This window comes from Coffea arabica, chromosome 9e, assembly GCF_036785885.1.
Source record: "Coffea arabica cultivar ET-39 chromosome 9e, Coffea Arabica ET-39 HiFi, whole genome shotgun sequence".
In the NCBI taxonomy this organism is placed as follows: domain Eukaryota; kingdom Viridiplantae; phylum Streptophyta; class Magnoliopsida; order Gentianales; family Rubiaceae; genus Coffea; species Coffea arabica.
This window is the reverse complement of record NC_092327.1, coordinates 31,101,704-31,108,331: the sequence shown is the minus strand read 5'-3', so window position 1 is coordinate 31,108,331 and position 6,628 is coordinate 31,101,704. Positions and strand designations below refer to the sequence as shown.

Sequence of the window (6,628 nt, the reverse complement as noted above, 5' to 3'; positions counted from 1 at the left end):
GTCATGGCACTTACATTCCTGGGATTTACTTCCGGTTGTGAGGGTAACTTTCCATAAGAGTGGGACTCCAAGCGATTGATAGCAGTTGCCAGTTGGCTTATTCGAGCCTCCATATCCTTCATGCCTGCTTTTGTGTCCTGCTGGAACTGAGTGGTGCTCATGGCTAAGGTTCTAGTCTCTTGCTGGAGCTGGGCGGTTGTCGTAGCCAGGTTGGTAGTAGTCGTGGCCAGGTTTTTGACTAGGTCCTCCAGAGAACTTCCTGAGTTGGAGGACGAGGGTTGCGATTTTGGTTGCCATGGCTGGTGGAATCCTGGTGGACGATTTGGAAATGCATTTTGTTGCCTGTTCCCATAACTGAGATTGGGATGGTCCCTCCAGCCCGGATTGTATGTATTAGAGTATGGGTCGTACTGCCTGCGGGGCGCGGGCACGCCTCCGGCCATGTTTACCTGTTCCGCCCCGTCCTCTTGCAAAATGGGGCACGAGTCTGTGCAATGGTCCATGCTAGTGCATATTCCACACACCTTCGCTCGTGGCGCGTCTCTCATGGCTAATTGCCTAACAACTGACATCAATTCTGACATTTGCTGCTGTAAGGATGAAATCTCTACCTCGTTGACTCTACGGGGTGGGTTGCTCTCACGGAAACCAAATTGCTGGGAGTTCTCTGCCATGGCTTCGATGAGCTCCCACGCTTCCCGTGGTGTCTTGTTTGCAAGTGCTCCCCCACTCGCAGCATCAATGATACTCCTATCTGTTGATTGGAGCCCTTCGTAGAAGTATTGGATTAACAGTTGCTCACTAATTTGATGTTGCGGGCATCTAGTGCACAACTTGTTAAACCTTTCCCAGTATTCGTACAAGGACTCACCGGGGTATTGTTTAATGCCGCAGATCTCCTTCCTCAAACTCGCAGCCCGGGATGCAGGGAAGAATTTTTCCAAGAATTTCTTTTTCAGCTGCGCCCATGTGGTAATACTACCTGCTGGTAGGTAGTACAGCCAATCTTTTGCTGCATCCTTGAGAGAGAAGGGGAAAGCTCTAAGTCTTATCTGCTCCTCAGTCACCCCAGGAGGTTTCATACTAGAGCAAACTACCTCGAACTCCTTGACGTGCTTGTGGGGTTCTTCGCCAGAGAGGCCATGGAAAGAAGGTAGGAGGTGAATCAGCCCCGACTTCAGTTCGAAAGCAGTATTCTCAGCCAGAGTGGGGAATGTGATGCATAAGGGCTGGTGAGTCAGCTCCGGAGCAGCCAGCTCCCTCAATGTTTGGTTGTTGGCCATGCTTACTTCGTCCTCCGCTGACTCGTTTGCAACAAATAAGTGCCCTCCTTTTTGTCTCTTGGTCTCTTGCCGCCGCCTACGCGCTGCCTTCTCAACCTCGGGATCGTATACCAATTCACCTGTGCGAGAAGAACGGGGCATAAACTAGCAAGAATACCAAGAAGAATAGAATAAAATAAAAATAAAATAAAAACTGAATTTGAAAAGAAACAAATAATCCAAATGCCAGCTCCCCGGCAACGGCGCCAAAAATTGACAGGTGCCGAACCTGTGCAATAATAAATACCTACTCGAGAAAAATACAGATTTTTGTATATAGCGGTGAGTAGGGTCGAATCCACAGGGAGCAGGTAGGAAATTATTTCTTTCCAAATCAGTAGAACAGAATTGGAGGATTTTCAATGGGAGGCACACAAATAAAATAAAATAAAACAAACAAAATTCAAAACTAACTCACAAAGTACAATTCACTGAAAATAGCAATTAACAAAAGTTCTACCCAAAGGATCAACTGCTCAGGCACGGTCCAATTAAATGCTCATCGATGCAAAGATATTTCACCCATTTATCACTAGGTTGGTTATAGCCATCAATAAGCTCTGACAACCAGCTCTTCCTTACTTTTTCGACAGTCAAGGTACGACCATTGACTGCTTCTCTAACCAGATAACAACCCTAGGTACGACCGTAGGAATTTAATTACCCAATTGCATTAAAGCCAGAAGAACCCAACCCTAACCAATAAACACGCTAAGAGGGTTTATTTAAATTAGATCTTGCGTTTCCCCATCATAAAACCAATTATGGTGGTTGCCACGGGGTGTTAACTAAATGAACAATTACGGATTCTATTTAATTAACGTGGCAGTAGGCTATTAAATTAAATCAAATACCCGGCCGTTGATATTCAATTAATCAAATACCCATGAACAATTAATTCAGGAAACGCACGAATAGCAATTAATTGGAGGAAATAATGAAGATTCGGTTAGATCTCACAGATATTATGGACCGCGCCTTCGCGTCAACCTTTGGGTAGAGGAGAAAATTAGCCGCTCCTCATCGTGTCAATCCCGCGTGACTTAATTGAATTCATTCAATTAATTGCCGAAGAATTGAAAAAGATGAATTAACGTAGGAACTGCTGAAAAAGCTTCGCTTCCCTTTGTTGGGTTTCGTGTTCGTACCCCTGGAGCGAAAGTAGAAGCAAAAGTCGAATAGGAAAAATTGTACAGAAGCCAAAAGCAAAAGCTACAGCAACGGAGAAAATCCCCAATGTCTGACCCCGAGCCGCAGAAGACAAAAGGAAAAACTAAAAAGCGTCTGACAAGTCCTCCCCCAAAAAGTAGAAAAAGAGAACCTAAGGCTAAAAAAAGTTGTCGTTTGAATCTTGCTTTCCTTTTCTTTATATAGCCGCTGCACATCAGCATTGAAAAAGGAAGAGACGTCTGGAGCAAATCAGCTAATAGAGGCCATCTCCTTTGGAGTTTTGATCCTACGCTTCGGGTTCACGTGGACCACGGTCCGTCTTTCGGTTTCGTCCGCCTTCTAAGGCGTGGCCACGCTCTAAAATGAAAAGTCTTCTGGAAATTCACCCTGCGAGATCATTTTCATGCCGACCACCTACAATTCACACAAATCTCGAATATGAGTGAAATTTCAATTTTTAGCACCGTGAATAACCAAAATTAGGACAAAATAGCAGTGCAAAATACGTCAAATAACCATTCTATCAATCCAGAAGTTGGTTTGTTCTAACAAAAATAGCACATATCTTGCACAATATTTAGAGTGTGTTTGATAAATATAAATCTGAAATTTGAAATTTAAAATTTGAAATATGAATCCATTAAATTACTAAATGTTAAGTATCATGATACAACTTATTATCTAAATCTGAATACTGAATACAGTATGCCTGTTAGATAATTGTAAACAACTTAATACCGAATTTCATATATTTCATAATTTTGTTATTATGTTGATTTATTCATTAATGATGATGTTAAAATGTTATACTTTATTTATAATATGTATAATTTAATTTCATTGAAAATAAGATATTAAAAAATAGCAAAAAATGAACCACATATTAAAATAAAATTATAATATAAAAAATGTGCTTGGGAAAATAAATTTATTTGACAAAAAACAAACTTTAGCACAATTTTCAATAGTTTATTTTTGCTCATATGTCAATGTCTGTAGATATGTAACAAAGTAATAAATTTTGCATTTGCATTAAATGGTAAGTGAATAGCTTCTTGCTTATTTTTTAAATATGTTTTATTTAGAGAATTTAGAGGCACTTAATTAATTAAAATGTTCTATTTTTTGACAACACACACCTATGGATATGTTAAGGCCTGAACCCATGAAATTTAAGTACTTAATTGTATTCTCAAATAAAACCTTACTCTTATCTTTCCATATTCCCAATTGAAAAGGCAAAAAATACAAGAAAAATTTAGAGTTATAGACTGTTTCCGCCAAACGAATTTTCAGAATACTGCCTCGAGGAAAGAATTGTTACCAAAGATTTTCAGAATTTTCTGCTCCTTTACAGCTAGGAAAACCATGAATACATGGAGCAGATAATATGGTCCTGATGGACAAGTTAATGGTCAAAATATATTCGTATTTTCTTAGGATACTATAGAATAGTGAAAAAGATTTTGAAAAATTTAGTTAACTTTACATGCATTTACTTTAAGATGTCTTTTTAATTTGATTTCGAAACAAGTCAATTTCAAAATGTCGACGGTGCCAGACTGTGGCCAATTTTTTGCTTTTGGCCTATCAATTTTCTCGGTTAATTCAAAACGTCCATCAATGATCTCAACTTGTTGATTTTTATTGCATCCACATTTTGTAGGTGAAATTCCAAAAGAAATTGGTAACTCAACTATGATGAAAACACTAGATTTCAGATCAAACAACTTAGCAGGTATGACCATTTATTTTACAAAACTTACAGAATATAGAGACTTATATATTTTAATGTATATGCTCAATTTTATTTTGGCAGGTGCAATACCACGAGAGGTTGGTAACTGCTACTTTCTCCAACACATCAACATGGATTTCAGTAGCTTAACTGGTTCCATACCAATAGAGATCTTCAACCTCTCAAAGTTGATTATTATGTCACTTACACAAAATCAACTTTCAGGCAATCTGCCATCCACATTCGGTTATAGGCTTCCCAATCTAGAAGAGCTTTACCTCGGCATTAATTCCTTCTCTGGAGTATTACCTACCTCAATCTCAAATTCTTCTAAACTTCGTAGAGTAGATTTTGGTACTAACAAGTTCACAGGTCCAATTCCTACTTCCCTGGGTGACCTAAGTCTCCTGGAACTACTGAATCTATTCAGCAACAATTTAACGAGCGACTCCGCATCTCAAGAGTTGAGCTTCATCACTTCATTGACAAAATGCCAATATTTGTCAATATTGGTCTTGAGTGGCAATCCATTCAATGGGATCATTCCGGATTCGGTCAGTAATCTTTCAACTTCCCTTCAATTGTTGTCTGCATCAGATTGTAAAATCAAGGGCAGCATTCCTGATGGAATTGGAAATTTTAGTAGTTTGATCCAGTTAGATCTATCCAACAATGAGCTAAATGGGTCGTTGCCAGCTAGGATAAAAGATTTACGAAAGCTTCAAGGAATGGATCTTAGTGTGAACAAATTAAGCAAAGTGCCCCTAGAGTTTCTTTGTGCTCTCTATGACTTGGCTACAATAGATCTTGGACAAAATCAAATTATGGGCTCAATACCAAAGTGCATGGGAAATTTTACTTCCCTGAGGAATCTTAACCTAAGTCACAATAGACTAAATTCTTCCCCACCTGTAGAAATATGGAACCTGAAAGATCTCTTGGAGCTTGACCTCTCCTCAAATTTGCTGAGTGGATCTCTGCCGCAAGCAATTACGAATATGCATATGGCAAATTTGGTAGATTTGTCAACCAATCAGTTCTCGGGTGCCATTCCTGACACAATTGGAGAGATCCAGAACCTGCAAAATCTCTCTCTAGCACACAACAGATTGCAAGGATCAATCCCAGAGTCGATCGGCAAGATGTTAAGCTTGGAGTCATTGGATCTATCACATAACTTTCTCTCTGGATCGGTTCCAATGTCAATGGAGAACCTTCGGTATCTTAGACATTTCAATGTCTCTTTTAACAATTTAATTGGTGAAGTTCCTTCCAGAGGGCCTTTTATCAACTTCACTGCCGAATCCTTCACTGCAAATCAAGCACTGTGTGGAGCTCAAAGGTTTCATGTGCCTCCATGCCCAAATATTTCAGCTCATAGATCGAGAACAAAAAAAGTGCGTCAAACGATTTATATTCTTCTGGGGATGATAATAGCAATGGGAGTCTTGTCCTTTGGACTTTTTTACCTAAGGTATGGAAAGAAAGATGGACTTTCCAGTGGTGCAAATTTATCCTTAATTGCAATGCCAGAAAGAATTTCATATTTCGAACTTCTAAAAGCAACTAATGGGTGAAAAATTTTCTAATACGACTAAAGTACTATTTCCTCAATTATTTGCTTTTGAAAATGCCAAATATTAAAAATTACAACCAATTTAAGAACATAGATGAATTTTATATATTTCTTGCAGAGTATGGATTGGAAGGATTAGTATCAACAAAATGTGATACCTACAGTTTTGGAATTATGATGATGGAAGTCTTCACAAGAACAAAACCTAATAGTGAAATGTTTGGCGAAAACTTGAGCTTGAAGAGTTGGATAACTAATTCAATACCTGATGGATTAGCTCATGTAATCGATGCTAATTTGCTGAAGGAAAATGATGAATACTTTGTTGAAAACCGAAGTTGTATAGCCTCAATCATGAAAGTGGCTCTGGACTGCACGATGGAATCTCCAAGAGAGAGAAGCAACATACAAGATGTTCTTGTTGCGCTCAAAAAGATCAAGCTTCAGTACATAAGTGCCCTCCATTCAAGGACGACTTAAAGGTGCACGTTCTCTTTGAGATTTGTAGTTTTCCCAACTCTCCTGGCTTCTACTTAGTTGTCTGGTTGGGTAATAATCTTGTATTGGCCACGGGGCTTGGAGAAATCTCAGCTAGCTGAGGTCAAGTAGAAATGGAATTATATCACTCATTATGCTTCATGAGTGGTTACGGAGCTGTAATCCTTTTCGTAGTCTTTCTTGAATTCATGTACTGCATGATAAAATTAATCAAAACATTTCCTTTCTCTTATTAGCGCTTAAATATCGACCTTCTTAATCTTAAATATGCAGTTGCAGAATAAAATGTAAAAGGAGATTCCTTTTCTATTTCAAGTTAATTAA

General features: G+C 38.9%; 1 protein-coding gene and 1 non-coding gene across 2 annotated transcripts; both read left to right on the top strand.

Annotated features, from left to right (window-relative positions):
* Positions 1–804: 804 nt before the first annotated feature.
* On the top strand, positions 805–911 carry LOC113710762 (small nucleolar RNA R71). Its single transcript, XR_003452948.1, has one exon. It is a non-coding gene; the product is annotated as a small nucleolar RNA R71 (small nucleolar RNA).
* A 5,075-nt stretch (positions 912–5,986) lies between these two features.
* Positions 5,987–6,286, top strand: LOC140014671 (probable LRR receptor-like serine/threonine-protein kinase At3g47570). Its single transcript, XM_072065758.1, has one exon. The coding sequence runs from the start codon at positions 5,987–5,989 to the stop codon at positions 6,284–6,286; it is 300 nt and encodes a 99-aa protein (XP_071921859.1).
* Positions 6,287–6,628: the final 342 nt, after the last annotated feature.

Bases quoted from the DNA above. Each gene is read 5' to 3' on its own strand.
- LOC140014671 (XM_072065758.1), top strand. From the start codon at position 5,987: ATGGAAGTCTTCACAAGAACAAAACCTAATAGTGAAATGTTTGGCGAA.